This window comes from Arvicola amphibius, chromosome 14, assembly GCF_903992535.2.
Source record: "Arvicola amphibius chromosome 14, mArvAmp1.2, whole genome shotgun sequence".
In the NCBI taxonomy this organism is placed as follows: domain Eukaryota; kingdom Metazoa; phylum Chordata; class Mammalia; order Rodentia; family Cricetidae; genus Arvicola; species Arvicola amphibius.
In genome coordinates, this window is record NC_052060.1 from 588,993 (window position 1) to 615,361 (window position 26,369).

Sequence of the window (26,369 nt, forward strand, 5' to 3'; positions counted from 1 at the left end):
TTCTTTCCCTTTTGCTAACACAGGGGGCAAGCTGGGAACTTGGACGAGCTCAGGTAGGCCAAGACCAAGGCAGGCAGAAGGAAAAGTGATACATGGAAACACACCAGTGCCTGTACAGCTTCCCCAGGCAAAAAGACAATTCCTCCTCAGTCTCAACGTTTCTTTTTACTTCAGTCTTGGGACATTCTGATTACCGAGTCACTTAAGAGATTTAGAAACCGTGATTTCACGAAAGGGGTGTGTGTCATGAAAATAACATTGCCCTGAAAAGGCTTTTGCATTGAATGAAAAAGCAGCGCCATACAGGATACCCAAGCTAATCCGAGGGAAGCCGAGAAGGCAGAGCCGGTGGGCGTTCAGAGGGGCGAGGGCACAGCCAGAGGGCCCCTGGGAACTTGGAAGAGGACGCGACAAACGAGGGAAAACGAGAAGGACGGGGCAGCAGCGAGAGCGCCTACAGAGGCGCGGCCGGCCGGCGGGCACTGCGGAAACAAAGGTCGAACCTAGGGTACAGCAGCATAGGGAAGAGCTAGGCCGCAGCGCGCGGGTCTGGGGCGCGCGGGGCCGCGAGAGGTTGGGCGGTGCCAAGGAGGGGCCGGCGGCCAGCCCGGGCGAGCGGAGTCCGCGGCGGGGACGGGGCGGGCCGGGGAGGGGCGCCAGCGGGCCGGGCCTGAGCGAGCGCGCGCGGGGGCGGGGGCGGGGGCGGGGCCGGAAGCGCAGCGGCCGCGACGCGGACGCCGGGAGCGGCCGAGCGGGGTGGCTGTGGCGGGCGGCCTGGCGGGCACGGAAGCCGAGGCCGCGGCCAGGGCTCTCGGTGCCGCTGTGGAGGGTGCCCTGGCTCTAGCCGAACCGCAGCGATAGTGGGAACGGGTTGCCGGGCACGATCGGCCGGCGAGGGGAAGCGGGACCGCCGCTCCAAGGCGCTGCGGCGAGAGAGACTTTCGGAGCCTGGACGTGCAGGAGCACACAGCGCTGACTGAGGAAATTGTCTCAGAAAAAGGCCGATCAGAGGCTGGGTCTGAGCACGGGACTGGGCTAGGTGGAGGAACCTGAAGTTCGGAAGGGAAAGGAGCGTTTAAGATTTCCTGGGGTTTGGGCCAATGCTACCGTTTTGAAGGTAAAAGGCATTGCGCTTCAGGTGTTTTGTGGGTTTTTGGCTTTTTTCTTTTTATTTGAGTGTGTGTCTGCACAATTGGCTCATTTCAGAATTCAAAACCTTTAGTGTAAAAAAAATCGTTTTGTTTTGATTTTTTAAGAAATCCACCAATTTTGCTTACCAGAGCTCCACTGGACTTTGTATCGTGTACGTCCTGCTGTATGGTTTTATTTATTTTAACTGTACAAATCATCTGGAAGATTTTTCCTCGAGTGGCATTTCGGATTTGTTCAGCCTTTTTTTGTTTGCTTGTTTGTTTGTCTTGTTTTGTTTTCCTCCTTGGCATTTTAAACATTTGGAAACGAGAGATTTTTCAACCTTTGGAGCTTAAGGTTCGCTTGTCAACAGAAGGACAGTTGGGGAAACTGGATTGAAAGGATGGTTTTTATCGGTCTGCAGTTAAGACTGATATTTTGAAGTCGCATTCTTTCTGTGGTTCGTTTAGCCCATAGTGCTAACCTTAAAGAGATTTGTGGTTGACGTTTTGGTTTCTAAGAAGGTCATAGTTTTTCCTCTTTCATTTTTTTTTCCATTTTCTTCTTTTTCAAGACAAGGGGAGGGGAGGGTGGAGGGTCAGGAAAGGAGAAGACCATGTTAAGTGGTGGAAGTGGAATGGCTCTGCAGTTACCAGGGTCCTGACAGCTGGAAGAAGGATTCAGTCTGCGACTTGGGAGGCCTTCCTCTCACCTTCCTTAAAAATTTGCAAGGGATTCAGGCCTGGTCAAGACTCCCAAAGAAGCTCCAGGATTCAGGAACTGTGGAGACACGGAGAAACCATGAGCATAAGATTGCCCCATAGTATAGACAGGTAAGTTTGCAAATAATTTGGGATTTTTTTTCCCAACACTTATTAAAAAGAGTGGGAAGGAGGTGTTGTGTTTGACTGCCTGAGCTGTGGGATAGGTACGGTAGGATCTGTGGTCTCTGGGTACTGTTAGTGTACATATGTTTATAGCCTCTGTGTGTGTGCACGTCTAAAGCGTTCCACCTAGTTCTGTGCTGTCTATAACCGACAAAGAGTGACGCTAGAGGAGACAAGAAATGCTTTTGCCTTACACCAGGTGTAAGACTGACTCTGGTCCCCCCAACTTGCCAGCCTAGAGATTCCAAGCTTGGACGAAGCCTGGTCATGGGGACCCACGGGTGAATGGGGACTAGCTTTAAATATTTGGGGAGTGGAGGTGGGGTGACTGGCAGGGTTGTGGGCCTCCATCAGGCTGTCTGTTATGGGATGGTGGGACGTGGTGGTAGGGTGTTTCCCACTTAAAATGAGGAAGATGCTCTTCGCCTGAAATGTTGGGACAGAAATATCCTACATCCATATAATCAGAATTTTCACCAGTGATTGCTAGAGCTCTAAAACGTTTAGGCCACACTAGAATTTCATCCTCTTCAAATTTAAAGTTTACATCGAGAACTACCAACAGGCTGATGCTTGAGTTTTAATGTTCCAAGCTGTTCTTAATAAGCTTGACTCTGCAAAACAGGCCTTCCCTCTGCTTGAAGCCGGAAGGAGTTGTTTTGGCTCTTAGGCCCTTGAAATCAGCTGGAGGCACATGATGCCCCTTCCCCCATGAGCTTGCTCTGCCTTCCCTGTTACTGGTCCTCCAAGGGGATGGGACAACTTCGGTAGGTGTCTGCCTTGTACTTCCCCTTCTCCTCTTCAAGTCTTCTGCCTTAAAAGTCCTCCAAGGGATTGTTTTTTGTAGATATTCCATATATCCTAGCTGAATAACAGTCAAATGAAAAAACGGTATTTTCGAGGTAGAGAAGAAAATCTTTAAGTCAGCAGTTGCTGTCTCTGTGTCAGTTAACCTTTGGGTACACATGCTAATAGTAATTTCCTTTTGACTGTGGAATGCGGCCTAAAATGCATAATAATCTCCCCAAACACTACTGTTATGTTGTCTCAGGGTCCCAGTTAGATCTATTTAGCAGTCCTTCTGTAGAGAAACTGCCTTGCAATGGAGAAGAGGAGGCAGCCACAAAGGCAGTGTGGCTGGTTGGCATGTCCCTCCCTTTCCACTGTGTAAAGGATAGCTGAAGCTGTCAGAGCAAGGAGGTGAAAGGTGGTTGCATGGCTGCTCTTCTCATCTTTTTGCAGTTGGGGGGTTAGTACACCCAAATTAAGATTTGCGTGTCGAACGATTTCTATTAATTCAGGGATGTGAGCAGATGGAAACCAGGTTTTGAGGGGTGAAGGGCAGTCAGGGCTTTTGGGTTAACGTGAGATATTCCTCTGGGAGCTTGCACAACTTCACAGATACAGGTCCCAGTGTCCTAAGTGCTTTCAATAGATAGAGTGCTTCACAGATACAGTTCTAAGTGCTTTCATTAGAACATTTCTTCATTGAATCTCATAATGTTTCTCTGAGGTAGACAAATCAGAAGTTATTCACATTTTGTAGATGAGGAGACTGTGGATTCCTGGTTTGTCCAGTGCCATTTAATATTGTCTGAGGAGTGTCAGGATCTAGTCCCAAATCTCAGTCTTCTGATTCTGAATCCCTGATTCTTTTCATTGCCTCATCCTGTCTACAGAGGTTTAGAGACTCATCTAGAATGAGTAAGACACCATTTTGCGCTCTCTCTCTCTCTCTCTCTCTCTCTCTCTCTCTCTCTCTCTCTCTCTCTCTCTCTCTCTCTCTCTCTCTCTCTCTCTCTCTCCCTCGTATTTGGGTTAGGTGCTTGTCAAGTTTTCCCCTGTACTTTGTACCTATAATCTCTGGGGTTAAAACACTGTGTTCTTCAATGGGAAGAACTTACTTTGCAGGCAAGACCTTCCTTGCCTTTACCCTGCCTGCTTCTCTGCCCCAGTAACAAGGTCAGTCCTGGAACTGAGATTCCCTCCTGGCTTCCTCTAGCTGACTTCTCTGATCTTGCTGCCTTAGCTATAGAGTTATATTGTTGAACTTATGGACGTCCTAGGCTCTGTACCTTATAAATGTAAATAATTCACAATCTTTTCTTTATGTTACTCAAGCTAGCTTCCCAACTTGCTATGTATCTGGGATTCACAATCTTGCTTCCACCTCCCAAGTGATAATTTAGTCTTATGCTGTGCTGGAGGGATGGATTACAAGGAGCCATTGCAAATTATTGTTTGCAGTATTCTCGTCTATTCTATCAATTTATTATGTGAGATGGTATGTGTTTTATATAATTAATCATTTTTTATTGAAAGCAGGCAATCTAATTGGGAAATAGACATGGTTACATATGCTTATAACCATAACCACAGTACATGGGAAGCTGACGCAGGGAGGATTACAAGATTGAAGCCACTGGAGCTACATAGTGAATTTGAGGCCAGCCTGCCTCAAAAACACAGCAATCCCAAAGGCCACATAGAATTGCCACTAGTCTGAGCTCTGAAAGCAGAGGCTATGTTGGTTTACCTGTTTTTGTCCTGTCCACTAAGTTCAGTGCCTGGTGTGTAGTTGGTGCTCCATAAATACACAACAAATGCATGTTTGGATAAGTGTCGTTTCAGTGACTTCATCACATAGTTAATCTAGGGTAAATTAGAGAGAATTTCCTTGGTAATATGTATTTTCTAGAGATAAAGGGACAGGAGCCTCTATTTAGAGACAGTGTGGCTTCAATAAAGAAAACTGGGCTTCCCTCTTCGCAGCTTTTTCACCACTTTTCTCCTGTTGGTCCACAGAAGGCATGACAGTTCTTAGTTGATTTCTCTCTTAGTGATCATCAAGGAAGGGAAAACTGGGACTGCCCTGTCCTTTGCAGTTTTTGTTCATGGCATCTTTTTGACCCCTTATCCGAATTTCAGTATTTCTGAAGGTGTGTTTGTATTGCAAGTAGAGAGCATGTCTGATTCCTCGGGGTAAATGTTTTGGGGGGGCTGGGTAGATTAGGAGTTTGCTTCCACAGAACAGCTTTTCTCTGCACAAAGAAGTCGAAACCAGAAAAGTATTGTTATGCCAGGAATTCTTGGTCTTCTCCATTTCCTCCTGGTTAAAGCAGAAGTGCCATGCTAATGTCATCGCAAGGTCACACGTCTATGATTGTGCCATTTGAGAATTTCTTATTGTATCTTTCTCACAGGGCTGTTGAAAGACATAAATCAGATAAGATATTCCAAATTGCTTTTTAAATTGTGAAACTATATAAACTAGATGGTAAACTCATTTAGTTTTATTCACCACTACATGAATTAAATAATCCAAAACAAATTAAAACGGATGTGGTGGAGCACACCTTTCATCCCAGCACTTGGGAGGGTGAGGCAAGTGGATCTCTGTGAGTTCAAAGCAAATGTGGTCTACAAATCGAGCCTGAGGCCAGCCAGGGCTACACATTGAGACCCTGTCTCAAAACAGTAATAACAATAATCTTAAAACTTAAGGAGTGTCAAAAAGTTTTATTATTTGAGAAGTTTAAGAAGAACGAAATCGGGTTTTTTGTTGCAGAAATGTACAAAGTGAGGAGAACAGAAAGTAATACTGGGTAGGAGTACGGCTTAGTTGGTAGTATGCTTGCTAGAATGCAGGAAGAACTGGGTTCAGTCACCAGTACTGCATGCCTATAACCTCAGTACTCTAGAAGTGGAGGCAGGCGGATAAAAAGTCCAAGGTTGTTCTTGGCGTCATAGGGAATTTGAGGCCAGCCTAAGTTACATACAGACTCTGTCTCAAAAAGAAAAAAAAGAATACTGATAGGTGGGTGTAGTGGCCCACTTTCTAATCTCAGCACTTGGGGAATTGAAACAAGATTATGAATTCAAGGTCAGCCCACTGAAGCCTTGTCTCAAAAGACTAAAAAGAAATAATTTTTCCAGTGGTCACAGGAGTATGTTTGTGTTCACATGTATGTATGTGTGTATGTGTACATGTACTTGGTTGTGTGCACACTTGTGTGTGTGTGTGTGTGTGTGTGTGTGTGTAGTCCAGAGGTTGAAATTAGGTATCTTCCCCAATCACATTCCATCTTCTTTGTTAAGACGTTCTCTCACTGAACCTGAAGCTAATTTAATAAGGTGAAGCTGGCTGACCAGGAATCCAAATTCCAGGTCCTCATGCCTACAGGGCTAACACTTTTCCTGCTGTTTCCCCAGCTCCTCCCTAGGCATTCTGATGAATGAAAGAGACTTCTGTGCCCAATTAGATGCCACTTTGTGTGATACAGTTAGTTTGTTGTAGCTTTTGTTTTCCTCTTTTTTTTCCTTTTTTTTTGTTTTTTTTCCTTTTTTTTTGCGTTCTAGGCAAGTGCTCTACCACTAAGTTTCACAAGCAACCCTAAGAAATATTTATTGGTGATCCCAGGCCATTGTACAAGAATCTTTCAAAAGAAATGCAGACCCTCAAACTGTTAGTGTCAGGGACCTCTTCCACCTGACATTCTTGTCTCTGTCAAACTCTGGAACCAAAATCCCCAGATAGTTAACTTAGTTTGTATACTTTGTGAGTACTTTAGAAGACTGTCTCCCAGCACAGCAATAATGATCTAGAGCAACAAAGAGATAAGTGCCCTGAATTGCTACATCTTTTCCACAACATACTCTTGCTTCCATGTAGAGTATGAGATGGGAGCTGACAGTGGATTTGCAGATGAAACATTTGGTGGATAATCAGCATTGTGAGCCAGCAGCAGGCTAAGCTTAATTTTGATACTCAAAAATGTTCTAATAGAGCAAGCTGATACTTTTTTCCTGGTCAAAGTACTGTCCAGCAGAGAAACTGCCCTCCAGTTCAGGAGCATAAACAAAAAATAACGATGATTGCATCCATCAGAAACCAAAAACGAATCCTGTCCTAAGTGAGCACATAGATAAGGGGCTCTAGGCACCTACAGCCTCTCTGAAACAGGGTGGGAGACTGGAGTCTGTCCCTGAAATTCTGTAAGACATGAGTTATTTTAATTTATATTGAGTCTGTTTCACGTTATCATAGTGGCATGACTATTAAGCATATATTGTATGGGGGGGGTGATGGTGCACATCTTTAATCCCAGCATTCAGAAGGCAGAGGCAGGTGGATCTCTGAGTTCAAGGCCAGCCTAGTCTACACAAAAATGGGGGGGAGGTTGAATGAAAATTTTAAGTTAGAAATTAAAATAACTATCCACTGAATAAAAAAGGGAAAAAATGGAAGACACACAGCACCCAGGGATAAGTTTCTAAGCCATATGATAAATCTTCCAATTGAATCTTAAAAATAATATACTAGTTAAAATATATATATATATATATATATATATATATATATATATTATATTGTTGTTTTTCTAGACAGGGCTTCTCTATGTAGCCCTGGCTGTCCTGGAACTGACTTTGTAGACCAGGCTGACCTTGAACTCACAGAGATCCACCTGCCTCTGCCTCCAGAGTGCTAAGATTGAAGGCATGTGACAGCACTGCCTGCCTGATCACTTCCCCTTTTTAAAATTTATTTATTTTTATCTTATGTTTGTGTGTTTTTTCTGCATGTATATCTGCACCATGTGTGTGCGATGCCCTTGGAGGCCAGAAGAGGGCCTTGAATCCTCTGGAACTAGCGTGACAGGTGGTTGTGAGTCATCATGTGGATGCTGGGAATGGGAATGGAACTCTGGTCCTCTGCTGATACTTCTAACCATTGAGCCATCTCTCCAGCCCCTTCCTTTCTTTTCTTAATCACTGTGTTGGGGGAAACCCAAGCTTAGACCTGTAAATGCCTTCCATGGCCACTCACTCACCCCATTGATCAAACAGGATGAAAGTAGTGCTGATTCTAGTTTCAAGAAATTAAAGACAGTGGATTTTGTCTTTTAAATTAATCACAATGTATTTTGTAGGGAAAATGCCAGCTTCTTGAATTAATAGAATGGATGCTGGAGTTAGCTTTTTTCCTAGATACGTGGAAAAATCCTTATCTGCTCTGGATCTTTATTTTCTTAACCTGAAAAATGAGTCCATTGGGCTAGTCGGCCTCAAAGATTTGATCCTTGAAGTTGCTATGTTCTTAGAGCCTCTGGAAGTGATGCATGCCATGTGTTCAGTGAGCCGAGACTTTTTTGTTTAGGAATCATTATCTTGTCTCCCTGAAAAGTCATGAAGAAGGGGGGGGGGGAGGGCAGAATGCCAATGAAAAGGAAAGGAAAATAGAAATACGGGAGTGTGGGAATGGGAAGAGGAACTGTGGTCCCTGATAGAATTGGAGACAATAGATTTAGAAGACACCCAGGCTAGTTGGATTTGAAGGGAGAAAATCACAAGAGTGAAAAGAATGATACTGATAAAGATGGCAGGGACGGGATGGACTGGAAAGCTCACAACCATCCATAATTTCAGTTCCAAGATATCTGACTTCTGTGGGCACTAGGCATGTATGTGGTGCACAAACATGCATTCAAGTAAAATACTTATATACATAAAATAAATTAATCTAAAAAAAACTTCGATGGGCAAGAGACGAATAGTTAAATTTTTTAGGTGGAAAGGAGAAGCCATTTTGGGCAGAGGGAACATGAATAAAGCTTCTGGAATGGGTGTGGACTGAAAATGGTATGCTTGAGGGTATTGATAATGTGTACAAGTTGGTGAGTAGTTCAGACTTTATGGAGGAATCTGTTGAGTTTTATTATAGAGTGACTTTTAAAACAGTATTTAAAATTGGTTTGATGTTTCAGTGGGGTAAGGTGCTTGCCATCAAGCTGAACAACCTCAGTTCAATCCCTGGAACCCACATGGTGGACGGAACCAATTCCTGAAAGTTGTTTTCTGGCCCCTACATGTGTGCTATGGCAATCATGAATGCACATACACAATTAATTGTAATACAAGTCTTTAAAAAGTGATGGGTAAAGAGCAAATCCTGATGTTGATATTTAAATTAGAAGAGTTTAAATTTGAGAAACTAACTAGAAGTTTTTAATGCAATTTTTACAAAAAGTGAGTTTCTTCTGTGTCCAAATGGTGGTGACAGTGAAAACCCCGAGGCTGGGTGCACATGCATTTTGGAAGCAGCAGCAGTGAGGTTTGTTAGGGCTGAGTCTACTGTGGCTCCTGACTGGGAGACTGGTTGACTAGGAAAGGGACAGTGCTATTGATAGAATAGGAGCTTCATTAAAAGTCACTTGTCTCCCACTGGTACCCAGCAGCTCACTGAGCTCAGAGTATTGAACGAATTTATCTTGCTAAGGTTTTTGGGTTAGGCCATTTCTAACAAATAGTTTCTGGGTCCTTCATTGCAGTTTCTTAGAGAGATGGGAAAAGGACACTTGGTTCTAGGGTAAACTCTTAGAAAATTGGGTCATGCTTTGAGAAGATTAGCATATATTTAAGGTCCTGATTACTCATTTATATTCTGTTTCTAAATATTAGGCCATATTCAAGGGATTTAGAAGTTATACTAGTAGATGGATACAGAAAATAAAGGACTTTAAGGTTGAAGGTTGTTGTGTGAGCCCCACTCAGCCACTAACTAGCTATGATTAGGATTGTTTTTATAAAAGAATTTTGTGAATTCTATAGTGTAGTGTTAAGTGTTGTCAAAGAAATTGGTTGCCAAGGACCCACACTGCCCGAAATTAAACCTTTCTTGCCACTGGAGAGCCATACTTGGGCTACCCATCCTATTCTGTTGAGTCTCAACTGAGAATTGACAGGCATGGCTCTGGGAGCATAGTGAACAAAAACAGGTAGCTAGCTGGAGTGGTAACACACACCCTTAAGCCCAGCACTCAGTAGGCAGAAGTAGGTGGGTCTTTGAGAGTTTGATGCCAGACTTGTCTGTACAGTGAGTTCCATGTCTCAAGAAAGGAAGGAAGATAAATTGCTTAGGTGTATCAATCCAAGGCAAATTCTCTCCTGCTTTAAACCTGCATTTTTCTTTTCTAGGCTTATCTATCTAGCTTAGAATTCGTGGCTTCCTTCTTCAGTTCAGCCTACAGCTTGCTAATTGTGGTCATACTGCCATTTCCTACCGTCAGGTAGACCAACCTATATGAGCCCACTAAATTCATTTTAACCCCTTTGTATCAAATGTCTGTCTCCTCCAACCCCATTAGACTTCTATTTTTTATGATTAATACCACCAAGTTGTACCATACATTTGTGTTACTACTTCTTCACATACGCATAGCAGTTTGATTCTATTATTCTTTATTTGTGCAAAAGAATTAATATAAAAGGTCATTTTTAAATATACTTTTAAAAACTTGCAAATAAATAAAAGCATTACACACCAAAATTAACAAGATTCAATATCTACAACTTAATGAACCTATATATAGTTAGAGTTAGCATTCAAAACAACCTGTGACACTTCACATTAAATTTTTGCACCTATCCACCATCAAAACAGAACAAAACCAACAACAGAATTAGAACTAGAAAAACACTTAGCCGTGTGTCCTCTTTTACAACTTGTGTTTATTATTTGCATTCCTCATATAGTCAGCTTTTCTTGTTCTCTTTTCTTCATGTTAAACTGTACTCACAGGTATATTTGTTTTCATATATATCATTTTCTAGATCCCACATATAAGAAAGAAAATGTGAGGTTTTTTTGTGGCCTTATTTAATAGTATACATTCTAAGTCCATTCATTTTCTTACAATTTTTTAACTTCATTTTTCCTCAGAGCTGAGTAGTATTCCATTTTATGTATATACACCAAATTTTCATTATCCATTTATCTGTTGATGAACAACTAGATTGATTCTAATTCTTTGCTATAGTGAATAAAGCAGCAGTAAAATAAAATTTGAATTTACATAAAAGTTCATGCATAGCACCTAGCACATAGAAGACTTGGATTTAAAAAAAAAATGTGGTGCTGTCCTTTTCTTCACATTTTTTTGTTATCGCATCTTGTCCTGACCATCAGGGTTCAAGAACAGTGTGTCTTTTTTGCTTTTCTGGGTGACCTTTAGTTCCCAGGTCTTGTTCTATTAGGTGTTCTTTGTATATAACAAATACTGTTTCTAAATTTGAACTGTAGCTCACTTTTGACATTGTTAATTTCCTAAGAAAATGCCTCTAAACGCTGCCGTCAGATGGGCTGGAAAGATGGTTCAGCAGTTAAGAGCACTGACTTTTCTTCCAGAAGACCCAGCTTCATTTCTCAGCACCCAACAACTGCCTGAAACTACAATCCCAGAGGGTCCTAAGACCTCTTCTGGCCTCTGTTGGCACCAGTCATGTAGGCATATATGCAGGCAAAACACCCATATGCACAAGCACTGCCACCAGGAACTGAGATCAAGAATTCTTGTTCATAGCCCAGCATACACCTTCAATTCCAGCATGTAGGGAAGCAGAGGTAGGCAGATCTCTGTGAGTTCCAGAACAGCCAGAGCTACACAGAGAAACCCTGTCTCAGAAAACAAGAGAGAGAGGGAGAGAGGGAGGGAGAAGGAGAGGGAGAGAATTCTTGTTCATATTAGATTTTAATATATCTTGGGTACTTGGTAGTTATTGTAGGAACAGGCCAGTCTTGTTGGAGTTGTTCCCTTCGGCTTATCAGAGTTTTAGGGGATTCCCCATTGGCAGCTTAGTTTCTAGGATGTTGTTCCCCACAGAGGTCTGAAGGCAGGCTCTACCTTGCTGCTGTCTTTGCTGCCTAACCAAGGCTGGTTCCATTCATTCCATAGAGCAGGGCACTTAGAAACTTCTTTCCAAGAGACTGCGGCTGCAGAGAAAGGCCACTGTTGTTCTGGGAGGTGGTAACTGAAGAGAGTGCAGTGAAGAGCTTTGTGAAAGGGACCTTGTATCAGGCAAGAACTGCAGACCCTCTTCAGAGCCCTAGAGACAAAGGAGAACACCACTTAGGTTCCGTGTCTTCACAGGAACAGGGCTTCAGTATTAGGAGAATTCATTCATGTCTTCCCTCAAATAAGGTAGTATAACAAATCTTCACATGCCATGGTGCCACACACATTGATTCGACATGAAAAAAGATACCTACTGAACTGTTAAGGATTGGATGGTTTTGTTGAGAGGAGACAGATGTGAGGTAGTACATACTCCTCTGATACCATTTGGAGTATATGGGAAGGACACCTTTAGGTTTACAGACTTCCTGGAGGAAGAGACTTTCGGATTGAGACACAAAGTGGTAGCCAGGAAAGAGAGAGGAAAAGAAAATCCAAGCAAAGAACATCTTCCTCTGGAAGAGTAATCTGAGCTTACTAGTGGATATCATGGCCTTGGTGAGTGTTGCTGGGTAATGGTAAGGCAGGAGCCACTTTATTATGGGTTAAAGTGAGAAGAGGGTTAAGTAAATGGCGACAGACAACCAAACCAATTGTGACAATAAGATTTGGTCTATTTTTTTTCAAGATAGGACTGTTCCCAGACCAGAGGCTGTTAATCTTCAGTGTACATCAGAATCAGTTGGAAAGCCTGTTTAAAATATACTGTTGGGCCCAGGTTCCCTAATTCTGGCTCAGTGAGTCCAGGATGACGTTCCAGTCTCCTGAGAATTTGCATTTTTAACAGCTCAGGTGATAGTGATATCTGTGTTCCATGCTCTAAGAGCATCACAGTGCCTAGTGACATCTGTGCTCTTAATTAGCCTTCATTTTGTGGGTGTGTAAGTGTGGTTTTCTTGAAGCAGGGTCTTACTTTGTTACCAGCCTCCCGTGACATAAAACTCATTTTGTAGCTTAACCTGGCCTCAAACTCATAGTGATTTTCCTGTGCCAGGCTCCAGAGTGTGGCCACCACTGCTGTTAGCTCTTTCATTCTCACGGCAGTGCCTTTTTATGATTATAGATTGTCTATTTCAAGATTTATACAGCTGTGGCTCTGCTCTCTGCTGTGAATTTCTTCAGTGGATGTGAACACTGTGTTGTAGGTGGAGGCTGCTTGTTCGTTGTCTAGCTGCCCAGACCTGAGATTATAACACAAGAACTATATTAATTAAAACACTGGTTGGCCTATTAGCTTAGGCATATTCCTGGCTAATTCTTATATCTTAAATTAACCCATCTCTGCTAATCTGTGCATCACCATAAGGTTGTGGCCAATGGGCAAGGTTCCAACAGGCTCCCGTGGCGTCTTTCTCCTTCAGCGGCTACATGGCTTCTCTCTGACTCTGCCTACTCTCTCCTCCTCTATCTGCTTGCAATTCCTGCCTTGTCTATTTTGCACTGCAATAGGCCCAAAGCAGCTTCTTTATTAAAGAGTGGCATTCACAGCATAGAGGGGAAGCCCACATCACTGTGTCCTTACATCTAACCTTACATCTACCACACAGTTAGAATCCTGTAAGTACTCATTAAATGGGTTAAACTGAACCACACACATCACCTTCATCTGTGAAACGTTCCTCAGGCCTTTTCCTAGGATTGTTTATCATTCCGAATTCTGCTTTAGTCCTGCAGAGGTAGCAAAAAAATAATTCTTAGAGAAATATCAAACCAGACTGCCTAAATCAAGTATATGTAATTCGAATTTGGGATTAAATCAGAGAATTAATTCCCTGAAGTGATTCCCCAAACTGATCTCAAGTTCTGGATCATTCAATAAGAAGGACCTTTGGAATATCATTGATTTCTCTTAAAATGTTGGCACAGTTTTCATAATGTTCAGATTCCCCCTGAGCATGCTTCCTGTTCTGTTCTCTCCTTGTAGCAGCCACACCACAGCCAGGCTTCTCTGCTCAAGGCTTTGAGCGTCTGTTCTGGGGCCGTGGGCCCTTCTCTCGAAATGGCCCACAGACTACACAATCAGGTTGCCAGAGCGCTTGACCTTTAGCAAACTCCCTCATAGTGGGTTGTTTCTCGTTGTTTCTAGGTTCCCCAGACCAGTGACTCTGAGGTAAAGATAGAGGTCAAGACCAGGACAATGGCAGTTCCTGGGTCAGGAGTTTTTCTAACACTCCAGACCTTAAGGTCATTTAATTAAGAAATTAGAAGTCAGAAATTCTAGTCTGTGTGCGATGCCTGCCCCATAGCCTAGTCTTAGGCTAATAGCTGCTCCTCTGCTTTCCTGGAGACACACTCCTAAACTAGACCTGAACTTTAGGCCTGGCACATTGATTAAGGAATAAGCAAGACATGGTAAGTGTTATTAGGTAGTGTTCTAGGCTCTGAGGACACACTAGACATTCTGTGGAAGCAAGAGCTTCAATAAGCAACTAAAGAATTACTAGTTGTAATTCAAAGACCTGGATTCATACCCTATTAGGGGAAGGCAGGAGGAAAGATGTGACAGGACTAAAGGAAATGAGAGACAAAGCTTGAATTTTTTTTTGTTTTTTGTTTTTTGGGTTTTTTGTAGGGTAGGACAATAATCATGAGGGAGAAAAGAATTCAAAAGAAGATGGAGGCTTTAAAGCCGAACACGGGTGTAATGCTCTCAGACCCCTCTGTTTCCCTGTCAGTGTGCTGCTGGCAAACAAACCCTAGGCACTGCAGATTCCAAGCCCCATTTTGTTTTATGTTTTACGCTTATTTTTCTTGTGTGTGGGAAGAGGAGGAGCATGTGCCATGAAACAAGACTGGAGGTCAGAGGACCACTAGTGGCGGTCCATTCTCTCCTTCTACCGTTTGGGTCCTGGGGGTCAGACTCATGTCATCAGGTTTGTTAGCAAGGACCTTCACCTTCTGAGCCATCTCACCACCCATCAGTCCTGCCTTATAGATAGAGAAACAGGCTTAGGAAGCCTTAATGACTTGCCTAATGTCCATGAGCTAAAAAGTGATGGAGTTGGGGATTTTTCCCCCTTTTAATTCAGTGTTTAGCAAGCCCTGGGAGGACTAGTATTGTGTATTTTCTTACACTCTTGGCAAGGCTTAGGTGGCAAATAATTGCAAATCTTGTGAGGGAGCCAGACCTCAGTGTTGTTGAACAGTGGTGAAGATGACCTCTAGGAATCAAGTCTCCTGAGTTGCTATATATCTTCCAGCTAAAATTCCCTTGCCTTACAAGCTGAGGTTTGTATTTGCCATCCAGGAAGAAGGTGACTCTTCCTTTGTCTTTTGCTTGTTTAATGGTGGGGAATGAGTAGTACACTGGGCCTGGGAATTTTCTATTTCCATCCATTTGCATGCAAAATTCAAGATGTCATTGTTTTTTTACTGCTGAGTAGTACTCTAATATGTATATATTCCACACTTTCTTCATCCATTCTTCCATTGAAGGGCATCTAGGTTGTTTCCAGGTTCTGGCTATTACAAATAATGCTGCTATGAACATAGTTGAACAAATGCTTTTGTAATATGATAGGGCATCTCTTGGATATATTCCCAAGAGTGGTATTGCTGGGTCCTGGGGTAGGTTGATCCTGAATTTCCTGAGAAACCGCCAAAGTGGTTGCACAAGTTTGCATTCCCATCAGCGGATGAGAGTACCCTTACTCCACATCCTCTCCAGCAAAGGCTATCATTGGTGTTTTTGATTTTAGCCATTCTGACAGGTGTAAGATAGTATCTCAAAGTTGTTTTGATTTGCATTTCCCTTATCGCTAAGGACGTTGAGCATGCCCTTAAGTGTCTTTTGGCCATTTGAACTTCTTCTGTTGAGAATTCTCTGTTCAGTTCAGTGCCCCATTTTTTAATTGGGTTAATTAGCATTTTAAAGTCTAGTTTCTTGAGTTCTTTATATATTTTGGAGATCAGACCTTTGTCTGTTGCGGGGTTGGTGAAGATCTTTTCCCAGTCAGTAGGCTGCCTTTTTGTCTTAGTGACAGTGTCCTTTGCTTTACAGAAGCTTCTCAGTTTCAGGAGGTCCCATTTATTCAATGTTGCCCTTAATGTCTGTGCTGCTGGGGTTATACGTAGGAAACGGTCTCCTGTGCCCATATGTTGTAGAGTACTTCCCACTTTCTCTTCTATCAGGTTCAGTGTGTTCAGATTGATATTGAAGTCTTTAATCCATTTGGACTTAAGTTTTGTGCATGGTGATAGATATGGATCTATTTTCACTCTTCTACAGGTTGAGATCCAGTTATGCCAGCACCATTTGTTGAAGATGCTTTCTTTCTTCCATTGAATACTTTTAGCACCTTTATCAAAAATCAGGTGTTCATGGGTTTGTGGGTTAGAATCTGGGTCTTCTATTCGATTCCATTGGTCGACTTCTCTGTTTTTATGCCAATACCAAGCTGTTTTCAATACTGTAGCTCTGTAATAGAGTTTGAAGTCAGGGATGGTAATGCCTCCAGAAGTTCCTTTATTGTATAAGATTGTTTTGGCTATCCTGGGTTTCTTGTTTTTCCATATAAAGTTGATTATTGTCCTCTCAAGATCTGTGAAGAATTTTGATGGGACCTTGATGGGGATTGCATTGAATCTATAGATTGCCTTTGGTAGAATTGCCATTTTTACTATGTTGATCCTCCCAATCCAAGAGCAAGGGAGATCCTTCCATTTTCTGATATCCTCTTCAATTTCTTTCTTCAAAGACTTAAAGTTCTTGTCAAATAGATCTTTCACTTCCTTGGTTAGAGTTACCCCAAGATATTTTATGCTATTTGTGGCTATCGTGAAAGGTGATGCTTCTCTGATTTCCCTCTCTGCTTCTTTATCCTTTGTGTATAAGAGGGCAACTGATTTTTTGGAGTTGATCTTGTATCCTGCCACGTTACTAAAGGAGTTTATCAGCTGTAGGAGTTCTTTGGTGGAGTTTTTGGCGTCGCTTATGTAGACTATCATATCATCTGCAAATAATGAAAGTTTAACTTCTTCCTTTCCAATTCGAATCCCCTTGATTCCCTTATGTTGTCGTATTGCTATTGCTAGAACTTCAAGCACTATATTGAAGAGATATGGAGAGAGTGGACAGCCTTGTCATGTTCCTGAATTTAGAGGGATGGCTTTTAGTTTCTCTCCGTTTAATTTGATGTTAGCTGTCGGCTTGCTGTAAATAGCTTTTATTATATTTAGGTATGACCCTTGTATCCCTAATCTCTCCAAGACCTTTATCATAAGGGGTGTTAAATTTTGTCAAATCTTTTTCAGCATCTAATGACATGACCATATGTTTTTTTTCTTTCAGTTTATTTATATGATGGATTACATTGATAGATTTCTGTATGTTGAACCAGCCCTGCATCTCTGGGATGAAGCCTACTTGATCATAATGGATAATTTTTCTAATGTGTTCTTGGATTTGGTTTGCCAGTATTTTACTGAGAATTTTTGCATCAATGTTCATGAGTGAGATTGGCCTGTAATTCTCTTTCTTGGTTGAGTCTTTGTGTGGTTTTGGTATCAGGGTAACTGTAGCTTCATAAAAGGAATTTGGCAATGACTCTTCTGTTTCTATCTTGTGAAATACATTAAGGAGTATAGGTATTAGGTCTTCTTAGAAGTTCTGGTAGAATTCTGCATTGAAACCATCTGGTCCTGGGCTTTTTTTGGTAGGGAGGTTTTTGATAACAGCTTCTAATTCTTCGCAACTAACAGGTCTATTTAGTTTGTTCACCTGGTCCTGGTTTAACTTTGGTATATGTACTTATCTAAAAAAATGTCCATTTCTTTTACATTTTCCAATTTTGTGGCATACAGGCTTTTGTAGTAAGATCTAATGATTCTCTGAATTTCCTCTATGTCTGTGGTTATGTCCCCCTTTTCATTTCTGATCTTATTAATTTGTGTGTTCTCTCTCTGCCGTTTGATTAGTTTGGATAGGGGTTTGTCAGTCTTGTTGATTTTTCTCCAAGAACCAGCTTTTTGATTCATTGATTCTTTGGATTGTTTTCTGTGTTTCTATTTTGTTGATTTGAGCCCTCAGTTTGATTATTTCCAGTCTTCTACTCCTCCTAGGTGAGTCTGCTTCTTTTTTTTCTGGAGCTTTCAGGTGTGCTGTTAAGTCTCCAATGTGTGCTTTCTCCATTTTCTTTAAGTGGGCACTTAGTGCTACGAACTTTCCTCTTAGGACTGCTTTCATAGTGTCCCAAAGATTTGAGTATGTTGTGCCTTTATTTTCATTAAATTCAAGGAAGACTTTAATTTCTTTCTTTATTTCTTCCTTGACTCAGTTGTGGTTCGGTAGTTGACTGTTCAGTTTCCATGAGTTTGTAGGCTTTCTGGGGGTAGCATTGTTGTTGAATTCTAACTTTAATCCATGGTGATCCGATAAGACACAGGTGGTTACTAATATTTTTTTGTAACTGTGGAAGTTTGCTTTGTTACCTAGTATGTGATCAATTTTCGAGAAGGTTCCATGAGCTGCAGAGAAGAAGGTATATTCTTTCCTTTTTGGGTGGAATGTTCTATAGATGTCTGTTAAGTCCATTTGATTCATTACCTCCATTAATTCTCTTATTTCTCTGTTAGGTTTCTGTCTGATTGACCTGTCCATTGGTGAGAGAGGAGTGTTGAAGTCTCCTACTATTAGTGTGTGTGGTTTGATGTCTGTCTTGAGTTCTAGTAATGTTTCTTTTACATAAGTGGATGCTTTTATATTAGGGGCATAGATATTCAGGACTGAGACTTCATCCTGAATTGTTCCTGTTATGAGTATAAAATGTCCCTCTCCATCTCTTCTGATTGATTTTAGTTTGAAGTCAACTTTGTTAGAAATTAGTATGGCCACACCAGCTTGTTTCTTAGGTCTATTATGCTTGATAAACCTTTCCCCAACCCTTTACTCTGAGTAGGTGTCTGTCTTTGTGGTTGAGGTGTGTTTCTTGTAAGCAGCAGAATGTTGGATCCTGTTTTCATATCCAGTCTCTTAGCCTGTGCCTTTTTATAGGTGAGTTGAGTCCATTGATATTAAGTGATATTAATGACCAGTGGTTATTAACTCTGGTCATTTTTTTTTTCGGTAATAGTGTTTGTGTGTTTCCCTTCTTCGAGTTGTGCTGGTGAAGGGTCACTAGATGTCTGAGTTATTGTGGACATTGTTGGACTCCTTGGTTTGTGATTTTCCTTCTATTACTTTCTGTAAGGCTGAATTTGTGGCTATGAATTTTTTAAATCTGTTTTTGTCCTGGAATATCTTGTTTTCTCCATTGATGGTGAATGCAAGCTTTGCTGGGTATAGTAGTCTGGGCTTGCATCCATGGTCTCTTAGTTTCTGCAGTACATATATCCAGGACCTTCTGGCTTTCATGGTTTCCATAGAGAAGTCAGGTGTAAGTCTGATAGGTTTACCTTTATAAGTTACTTGACCTTTTTCCTTTGCAGCTCTTAATATTATTTCTTTATTCTGTATGTTTTGTGTTTTGATTATAATATGGCGGGGGGGGGATGGTTTTTTTTTTTGATCCAGTCTATTTGGTGTTCTGTATGCTTCTTGAACCTTCAAAGGAATGTCTTTCTTTAGGTTGGGAAAGTTTTCTTCTATAATTTTATTAAATATATTTTCTGGACCGTTGAGCTGTAATTCTTCTCCTTCTTCTACTCCTATTATTCTTAGGTTTGGTCTTTTTATTGTGTCCCAGATTTCCTGAATGTTTTGTGATGAGAATTTTTTGGATTTGTGTTTTCTTTGATCAGTGTGTTTATTTTCTCTATGGTATCTTCAGAATCTGAGATTCTTTCTTCTATCTCTTGTATTCTATTGGTTATGCTTGTTTCTGTAGTCTCTATTCGTTTACCTAGATTTTCCATATCCAGCCGGCCCTCAGTTTGTGTTTTCTTCCTTGCCTCCATTTCAGTTTTCAAGTCTTGCACTGTTTCCATTATCTGTTTGATTGTTTTTCCTTGGTTTCCTAGGAAATCATTTACGGATTTACTCAATTCTTCAAACTTTTTGTTATTATTCTCATCCATTTCTTTAAGGGAGTTTTTCACCTCCTGTTTAAAGGACTCTATCACTTTCATAAAGTCAATTTTTTCTACTTCTTGTTGATTAAGGTGTTCAAGTCCTCCTGTTATAAGTTCGCTGGGTTCTGGTGCTTTCATGTTGTTTTTCAAATTGTTGGAGGAATTCTTGCATTGGCACCTGCCCATCTCTTCCTCCGACTACTCCCCTATGGATCTCCTTTTACAGGTTCAGTTCTCCTTGCTGGCCAGGGAGCTCGCAGGCAAAAGGCCTAACTTTCTGCAGGCAGGCTGTTGAAACAAAGGAACTCCCACCCACCTGGTTGCACTCACTACCCGGTCCCAGCACCCAAACAGGCTGAGCTGGGGGATTTTATGGCCCCGAAGAGGGGAGGATGGGGGGGGGGGTTGTTCTGGGTGCAAGCTGGGAAGGGACAGGAAGAGAGAAGCAGTATCCTGGGAGAATAGCCCCTGCAGGAAGACCAGGAAGTGTAGGGGGTTGAGGAATGTCTGTGGTCCGTCTCCAGGCGGCTGCCGCAGGTTAGACACTCACTCACCACAATGATGGATCTTCTGGTAGAGAATCAGGTCTCCTTGCTGGCCAGGCAGCTCACAGACAAAGGGCCTGCCTTGCTGCTGGGCCTGGGAATTTCGATGAGGTTGAAGAAAATAAAATTTCAGAATTGGCTTGGTACTCTACCACCATGCAGGGTGACATCTTTAAGCTGCTTCAGGCTTATCTTCATGTGTAGTACATTTTAGTAACTAAGACTGTGCAGTAAGTAAATGACTGGTAAAATATGACTGTAGGTAGAGTTTTCCCATCCTGGGAGCTGCTTCCAGTTACTACACAGAGGCTTATATCAATTATAATTGCTTGACCAATAGCTCAGGCCCTCTACTGACGTTCAGACCAAAGGGGTGATCCTGTCCTCAGACTGCATCCTCAGACTTTATCCTCTGACTGCAGGGGTAATTCTCAGACTACAGTGGCAATCCTCAGATTGACCATCTCCACCAAACCCCAGACTGCTATGAGCTCTGGTCTCCTCCTGCCCAGCCATAATACTCCTGTCTCAACCTCCTTAGTGCTGGGATTAAATGCGTGGGATCTGAAGTGCTGGAATCACCTTTGTGTGAGCTCTGTTTCTCTCTTAGACAGATTCAATCTTGTGTAGTCCAGGGTGGCCTTGAACTAACAGATCCCTCTGCCTTTTTACACACAGTGTACAGAAGAATATTCCACAGGATACATATATTTATACAATGTACAGAAGGATATCCACAAAAAAAGGATACATTTTAAAATATTTTTTACTTAGTCTCCGGAAGTTTTGTAAGTGTATACAATGTATCTTGGTCTTATCCACCTCTAGTACCCCTTCCCATTTCCTCTGGACACCTCTTCCATCTTGTTCCCCTCCCAAATTTTTTATTTTTATTTTTTATAACTCACTGTGTCCCATTAATACTTAGGTAGAATGTTGCCTGATCTTGGGCAGGCTCTGTGCAGCTAACTATCAATGAAGTAAGTTTATGAGTGCAATGGCTGGGTTACTCTTCCCCATATTTGGGCTCTTACTTTCTTTGTGCCACATCTACAGTATTTCCTGAGCTTTGTGGTGTGGAGGATGGTACAGAAGTCCTGTTGGGGAGCTTACACCAGTTAGCTATTCTCGGCACTTTAGCTAGTCGTGAGTCCCCGTATCAATTGTTGCTGGCTGCTGAAAGAAGTTTCTCTGACCAAGGCTGAAAGGAGCACCAGCTATAAACATAAATATTTAGAAGGCAGTTTGACAACATGTTAATTTGTAAAAACAACAATGGTGGGTTCTCTCCCAGGGTCTATGACTTCCCAAGCTGTGGGCTTTTGACTAGATTTATGTACCAGACATGAATTCCCTCCTGTGGAGTAAGCCTCAGGCCCATTCACAAGCAGTTGGTTATCTCCCTTAACCTTCCTGTCACTGTTGCACTAGTGGGTACATCTTGCTTGGCAAATTGGTGGTGTAGCACTTCTAGGTTAATACCACCACAACAGCCTGCCTAGCACCTTCCCACACTGTGAAAGTCAGTCAGTAGGGAGGACGTCTCAGACAACTCCAGCTTGATTTCTCTGTCTTGTAACCAAAGTCTTCAGCTGTAGGGTCTTACCACTTAGCTCTAATAGTCAACCAACAGTGACAGTAGACCATGTTGCTTGCAAGGGTGGCCTCTCGCACTTACAGAAAGGCATCCCATAACTAACACTGAGATTTTCAGTCAATAACCCATGTCTTCTAGGAAAAAGCATTATCTACACGTGCAGCATGTTCATATTTCTTAAAAAAAATGTACTGTGGTGATATTACCTGAAGATCAGAGTGTAGAGCTAGCCACACTAGTTAGCCATAGAGGCAAGGCTGTGATGGCACACACAGTTTATCCCCAGCACTTGGGAGACAGAGACAGATGGATTTCTGTGACTTCAAAGCCACCCTGGGCTACGCGCGATTGATCCAGTCTAAAAGAAAAACAGCCAGGCAGTGGTAGCTCACACCTCTAATCCCAGTACTTGGGGGCCACATGCCTTTAATCCAAGCACTAGGGAGGTGGAGACTGGAAGGGAGAGAGGAAAATAAGGCAGGAGGAGACAGGAGCTCAAGATTCAATCTGAGGTTTCAAGAGACAGTCAGTCTGAGGATGTGTAGAGACGGCTACCCATTCGGTCTGAGGATTTCGTAGAGGTAAGACCTAGCGGTGGCTGTTCTGCTTCTCTGGCCTTTCAGCTTTCACCCCCTAGTATTTGACTCCGGATTTTTATTGTTAAGACCAATTAGAACTCATGCTACATTGTACTTTTTAATTAGTTTACAGAGTAGTGGATTTCTGTGAGGTTTTTAGACAGCTTTAGTTTTGATTAACCAGGAGTATAAATTTGTGTCAAATAGATCTGTATTTCTATATCTGTGTTATTTAAATGAGAATAATAGTATTCTTTCATTGGGGTCTTCTGAAAATTAACTGACACAGTACTTAGTTTTTAAGAACCCCATGGCTGTCAGTTTTTATTATACCATCCTTTCCTCATCTGATAGTTTGCAGCTGAGATCTGCTCCCTGGATGACTTTCCTGGTGGTGGAACTTTAAATGGGCCACTATTGTTCACCCTATCATTGCTCCTTAACAAACTGCCATAACAAGAACTTTATGTGGTATTACTCATTTATTTTGCTTTTTTTTTTTTTTTTTTTTTTTTTTTTTTTTTTTTTTTTTTTTTTTTTTTAGGGTTAATTGGGCTGAGCTGAGCAGTTGCTCTCAGCTGGAGTCTCTGGTACAGCTATAGTGTTGGAATAGAGGAGAGCTTCAAATGCTACTCTGGCACCTGTGTTACAGGACTTAAACAGCCAGGAACTTGGAACAACTAGAGCTCTCTAGACATCTCTCCTTCTCCATCCCCACACCCATTATAGAATCTCCAACTTTCCTTTCTGTTTGGTGCTAGACTTCATTCATTGTGACTTCAGGCTTCTTGAGCAAGCATCCCAGAACATTTGCGGAGGAAACAACCTAGCCTCAGGAATCTGCTAGTTACAAAGGAGTTACAAAGGCTTCCTCAAAATTAGAGAGGAAATGGAATGTAAGCTCTTAGGTAGGTAGCTAGGAAGTTAGGTAGGAAGGGCGGGGAGAGGAGGAAACAAAGGAAAGGAAAAGAAGAGTTTAGTTCTTTGGCAGTTGGGAATATGTATGTGAAGTATTTTGGTCAATTCCCCCCTCCTATTTCCCCTAAACCCTTTTGTTATGGGATAGCTTTCCCAAGCAAGTCCCCTCCTATTTTCATGTCTTTTGTTTTTTGGTTTATTGTGACTTCTGGATTTAATTAAGGTTGCTTTACATGAGTTTTGGCAAGGGGGCAGATACACTGGAGCATGGGCAGGCAATACCAGTGGCTACACTACTGAAGAAAATGACTTGTTTCCCTAGCACCTATTATTACCTGCTCAAGGAGGATTAAGCTTCCTGATCCCATCCCCCATCCATAATGGAATGGTGGTCCTAATCTTGTTACGTGGTGGCAAGCTGTAGCTACTGTGAGTTCAGAAGTGTCTTTACAGTGCTCCTCCACAGCATCCTGCTCTAATATTCTTTCCTTCCCTTCTTCCCCATGTTCCTTGGAGGAGTCATATAGGTAATATAGCTTCTTGGTAAGGAGTAGCCAGGGTCTAGACAGACAATTCACTCTTTCATTATTAATTTTTATTCTGTCCCTCCTATCCTTTAATTACTAGTTCAAAGTTAAGACACTCACTAATGAAGTCTTATTGGATTACGGCTCGATTTGGGTTTTTTCTTTCTAATAGATCTCTCCCACATAGATCCCTGTTGACTCTTTTTTAAAATAATTTAAGTAATAAATTTATTATTTATGTATAATAATAATTTGTTATGTATAGTGTTCTGTCTGCGTGTATGCTTGCACACCAGAAGGGGGCACTAGATCTTATTATAGATAGTTGTGAACCACCACGTGGTTGCTGGGAATTGAACTCAGGACCGCTGGAAGAGCAACCAGTGATCTTAGCCTCTGAACCATGTCTCCAGCTTTGCTACCCGCCCCCATTGATTTTTATGTTTGATTATTTTTTTGCCTCTTATCTATAAGTACTTTCAGAATATCTGCAACTAGACCCTATATTCTTTCTTCCTTCCTTTCTTCCTTCCTTCCTTCCTTCCTTTCTTTCTTTCTTTCTTTCTTTCTTTCTTTCTTTCTTTCTTTCTTTCTTTCTTTTTTGGTTTATTGAGACAGGGTTTCTCTGTGTAACTCTGACTGTCCTGGAACTCACTCTGTAGACCAGGCTGGCCTCGAACTCACAGAGATCTGCCTGTTTCTGTCTCCCTGAGTGCAGGGATTAAAGTGTGTGCCACCATCGCCTGGCTTATTTTTTCTTTTTTAAAGATTTGTCATTTTTATTTTATATGTATGGTGTTTTGCCTGCATGTCTGTCTATTTTTCTAGTGCCAGCAGAGGCCAGAAGAGGGAACTGGCAGTTGTTACAGGCAGTTGTTAGCAGCCATATGGGTGCTTTGAATCAAACCCCAGGTGTTCTGCAACAATTAGTTCTCTTAACCACTGAACCACCTCCCCAGCCCCAGGCTCTGTGTTCTTTAAGCAGTAACAGCTGCCTGAAATTTTTTGTCAGGTTTTTCCAGTAACTTTAATGTTAACTACTTTGCTCCTGGTTAGAACAGACAAATCCTTTACACTGATAGTTGATCCTGCACATTGGGGAAGTCTGTATATCACACTCCTTTGTTCTCCCAAATGGATCCTCCCATTAAGATCCTCCCATGTGAAAGAGCCAGTGAGGGAGATCCATTTGCCTAGTTCTTACTGATTTTGGAAAGTGCTTTAACAGTCTTTCATGACAGTTTTGAACTAGGTTTCACTGTGTAGCACAAGCTATCCTGAAACTCACTATGTAGCCCAGGCTGACTTCAACTTTTAGCAGTCCTTTCTACTCAGACCTGAGTATCAGTTTTGTACTTGTGATTATAGGCATGAACCACCACAGCCAACTGTTCTTAATAAGTTGGAGTGTATAGGCATTAAAGCTCGAAACTATATACAGTGAGCTTAGTGCTTAGACTGAGTGTCTGAGAGCAAGGTGTCTCATTTCCTTTCCAGTTTGGTGATCTTACCCAGAACTCCAAAGAGCACCTGAAGGACTGATCTCAGCAGTCTCTCTTCTACCTTCCAGTCTTCAGTGAGGAACCTCTTTCCTCCACAGTTCTAACATCCACTCTTCTGTAATCACCCGAGACCAGTCTCTTGTTTCCTCCCATAGTCTTATTTTGCTGCTCTGATATTTATAACAAAGATTGTGTGGCTTGGAGCCATCACTGTCTTGGGTTGAGTGGAGTACCAAGTACAAAACTGGTATCTGTAGACTGGCATTCCTACCAGTGTGGTTTCTTCATTAAGGGTCTGGTTCATTTAGTTTGCTGTCCTGGTGAATGGGCACTTGGTATGTATATTAGGGGGTGGGCACTTGATACTTTTTATTAGGGTGTTGTTGCCAGAACCAGGATGTAACCCAGGCAAAGAGTAAGACCCACTTAATACTCATTTCAGTACCATTTACCATGTGGCACTTTTATTGTTCAAAGCAATCTCCATCTCCTACTGTACTTTATTCTCACTGTCTACTTGTGAGGGAGAGCTTAGGGATAGAGAGGTAAGGATTGCTTTCCAGGTGACTTTAGTTTCTATTTTCTCCTCTCCTTGACTACTAGGGGTACTGTTTTTGACAGCTCTTTTAGAGTTGCTTTCCTTTTGATAAACCCTGCTCTCCCTTGAATGGAGTGCCTCCCCTCCATCCTAGTGATTAACTGGGGAGCTACTTATCTGTGTGGTCACCCAGTCTGTCCCCTAGCTCTTGGAGAGCCTTTTCCTATGCAAGCTTTAAGATTAGAAAGCAATTAACTAGGGCAGGAGGATTATCAATTTTTGTCAGAAAGATGCAGAGAAGGGATGCTGAGGAGGAAAGGATGAGATAACCAGCCTACTGGCAGCATG

The 26,369-nt window shown here is 42.0% G+C and overlaps 1 protein-coding gene across 1 annotated transcript in view; it reads left to right on the top strand.

The window, feature by feature from the left end:
- Positions 1-736: 736 nt before the first annotated feature.
- Arhgef11 (Rho guanine nucleotide exchange factor 11) overlaps positions 737-26,369 on the top strand; it is a 135,681-nt gene continuing 110,048 nt past the window's right edge. Inside the window, 1 exon segment of the mRNA XM_038311601.1 lies at positions 737-1,964. Coding sequence (XP_038167529.1) covers positions 1,933-1,964 — 32 coding nt within the window. The 5' untranslated portion in view covers positions 737-1,932.